This window comes from Mesocricetus auratus, unplaced genomic scaffold (genome assembly GCF_017639785.1).
Source record: "Mesocricetus auratus isolate SY011 unplaced genomic scaffold, BCM_Maur_2.0 Super-Scaffold_100027, whole genome shotgun sequence".
Classification (NCBI taxonomy): Eukaryota; Metazoa; Chordata; class Mammalia; order Rodentia; family Cricetidae; genus Mesocricetus; species Mesocricetus auratus.
In genome coordinates, this window is record NW_024429208.1 from 3,154,090 (window position 1) to 3,157,389 (window position 3,300).

The following is a 3,300-nucleotide window of genomic DNA, read 5'->3' on the forward strand; positions in this document are numbered from 1 at the left end:
AACCATCTTCTCCCACCTTTCTTCAGCAGCCCACTCCATGTCATTTCTCAGACTTAACTGTCAGCATCCCTCATCTCAATTTCCCAGTGCCCACTTTGCGTCCTAGGCTACCCAGCTGGCTCTGAGTGTGAGTGGCTGCAGCTCTTCCACCTGAAATAACCTCTGGGGGACATATGCTGAGCACATTTACACAGTGTGTCTGGAACACTGTGGGTAAAAGCTGTGACTCTGTATTGTCATTCATGACTTCTCATCTCTGCCGTCTTAGAAACTCACACTTATTTCAGAACCAGTTTACCTGGGATCTGCCCTGAGCATTCTCCAGGGGCGAGCACAGGGAACTTCTCTTCAGAAATGACATAATTGTTGTGGTCCAGATGGAACAGAGCCTCTCCCTCCAGTGGCAATCCCACCCCGTGTCTGTGTGTTCTAGGATGGGCTCCCAACAGGGACTTAATAAAAGACAAGAACCACCTAAAATTATAGGCAAACAGTTGGGAACATTTGAATGACACCCATTTTCTGGGAACGAGGAGCTATCTGCAAGGACCCACGACATCACAGTCTGAAGAATTGCTAAGTGAGGCACAAACTTTCTCTCGCCCACAGGGAATGGGGAAGCCTGCCAGTTGAGGATACTCCTTGTGGGTAAATCTCGCTGTGGGAAAAGCCCCACAGGGAACAGCATCCTCTGCCGACAAGCATTCGAGTCCAGACTCAGAGGCCACTCTGGGACCAGGACCAGGCAGGCAGAGATGGGCACATGGAAGGGAAGGAGTTTCCTAGTGGTAGACACGTCACCCATCTTTGAGTCAAAGGCCCAGAACCAAGAAAAGGACATTGGAGACTGCTACCTGCTGTGTGTGCCAGGACCCCATGTACTGTTACTGGTGACCCAGCTGGGACGCTTCACAGCCCAGGACGCCATAGCCCTGAGGAGGGTGAAAGAAATGATTGGAGCAGGAGTCATGAGGCACATGATCGTCCTCTTCACCCACAAGGAAGACCTGGCAAATGAGACCTTGCATGAGTTTGTGATCCACACTGACAACCACAGCCTGCGCAGCCTGGTCCAGGAGTGTGGGAGGAGGTACTGTGCCTTTAATAACAGGGCTTCTGGGGAAGAGCATCAGGGACAGCTGACAGAGCTCATGACCTTGGTGAGCAGGCTGGAGCAGGAGTGTAATGGCTCTTTCCACAGCAATGACCTCTTCCTTCATGCCTGTGTCTTCCTTAGTAGTGACAGCAGTGAGTACCAGGAAGCCTACAGGTGCTACCTGGCCAAGGTGAGGCAGGAGTTGGAGAGGCAGAAGCAGGACCTGAAGGAGCTCGAGGGCAGCTGAGTGACTAAGATGCTTTGCAGAGTCAACACGTGCATGGGCTCCCACATCACAGCAGCCACCCTTCTTATTGTGTGCAGTTTGATATTTATCGTCATTTTAATTAACTTGTGTATTTCCCGGGGGCACTGAGTCTTTTCAGGGGATTTCAACCATCAGCCCCTCCCCCAGTGTTCACCATCTCTGTCCATGCTGGGCACCTCAGTTCCACTCTCATTGATTCCCTTGAGTCAGACTCGCCAGTTTTCTTCTAAGTAACATGTAAATTGCCAGGTGCTGTGAGAGTTAGAGCAGGTGACAACTAGTGTTCAGATGTCAACCCACCAGAGGAATGGTTATCTGATGGAGGTTAATTGTTGGGGGATGTCCTTCTGTATGTATGCTTCTCTTGTTGGTTGATGAACAAAACTCTGTTTGGCCAGTCGAGGCAGGAAGATAGGCAGGACTAGGACATATGAGGGCATTCTGGGAAAGGTAGGCAGAGAGAGACAGCAAGCATGCATTGGGAAGAACGGATGCTCCAGCTGTTTTCTGATAAGATAAGGCCATGTAGAAACACATAGATTAGTAATTAGGGTTAATAATTAAGAGAGAGCTAGCCAATAAGAAGCCCTAGCCACCAGACAATAATTTCATAACTAATATTGCATCTGTGTGTTTATTTGGGGCTGAAGCTGCAGCAGAACCTGGCAGGGAAAGAGAAACTCTGGCAATGGTTAAACCTGTCCAGGCAAGGCCTGCAGGACCATTGACTCTAGAAACTTGTTCGATTTTGCTAAAGCAGCTTGATGTGTCACCAGTACCTCCATTGTAGTGTGTGTGATATACATACATAATTTCATGATTACATCTCAATTTTATGGGAACATATATGTGGGTAGTTAGATGACTTTTCATTTATCTATATAGTTTTGATATATAGAATATATAGTAGGGCGTGCTTCATAACTACATCTATTTGTCCCATGAGTACTGTAGATGCTTGAAAACCTGCTTTGTTCCTTTTGACTCATATTAACTACACACGATTATCTCACTTTTTCTTCAAAGCAGATTCAAACCAGAATAAGCAGAACATAAGCTTAAAACTACAGCATGCTCAAGATCAGAATCATAGACGTCCAACCAAGGTTACTAAGGAAAGCATACCAATTCTTTGCTTGCCAGTCTTGTTAACAAGAGACCTGTTTATGTCTCAAAGCTCATCTCACTGTAGCTTTCCCCTCTGGTCATGGTCTCACTTCTGTAACCTTGGACCTTTGAGTTGTCATGGCAATAGATCAACTCACTATCCCTTGCCCTAGGAATGTGCTTTTGACCAATCAGAGGAAACTTTTGTATTTTCTTTATTGATTCAAGCCTACTGATAGAAATACAGTTTTGAGACTAGAGAGAGAAGAATCGAGGAGAAGAAGCTAGGAGAAGTTAGATGTAAGACAGGAGAATTAAAGTAGAAACAAGAGAATCAAGAGGCTGTGAAAGTCAAATCTCATGAACAAATGGGAGCTCAAGGACCGCAGTCTGACAGCCGGGGAGCCAGCATAGGACCTAACGAAGCCCCCGAACATGGATGTCAGTGAGGAGGTTAGGGCAGACTATGGAGCCTCTCAGAGTGGAACCATAAATGGACTTTGAGAACCCATGGAGGGTTACTGTCTCAGCCTAGATACATGGGGAAGGGCCTAGGCCCTGCCCCAAATGATGTGACAAATTTTGATGATCCCCATGGAAGCCCTCACTCTCCCTGGGGAGTAGATAGGGACTGTAGCAGGGAGAGGGGTTTAGTGGGGGACATGGGACGATTGGAGGGAGAGGAAACTGGGATTGATATGTAAAATAAGATTGTTTCATATATATATATTGTTTCATATATATATATATATATATATAAGAAAGTAAGGCTCCATCATCTCTGCAATCCAAGAAAGAAAAAGTTCAGTGTGTGTGAAGCATGGGGCTC

The 3,300-nt window shown here is 46.5% G+C and overlaps 1 protein-coding gene across 1 annotated transcript; it reads left to right on the forward strand.

The window, feature by feature from the left end:
- Positions 1–755: 755 nt before the first annotated feature.
- LOC121134374 (GTPase IMAP family member 3-like) lies at positions 756–1,343 on the forward strand. Its single transcript, XM_040732529.1, has one exon. It carries the CDS (start codon positions 756–758, stop codon positions 1,341–1,343), a length of 588 nt encoding a protein of 195 aa, XP_040588463.1.
- The last annotated feature ends 1,957 nt before the right edge of the window (positions 1,344–3,300 follow it).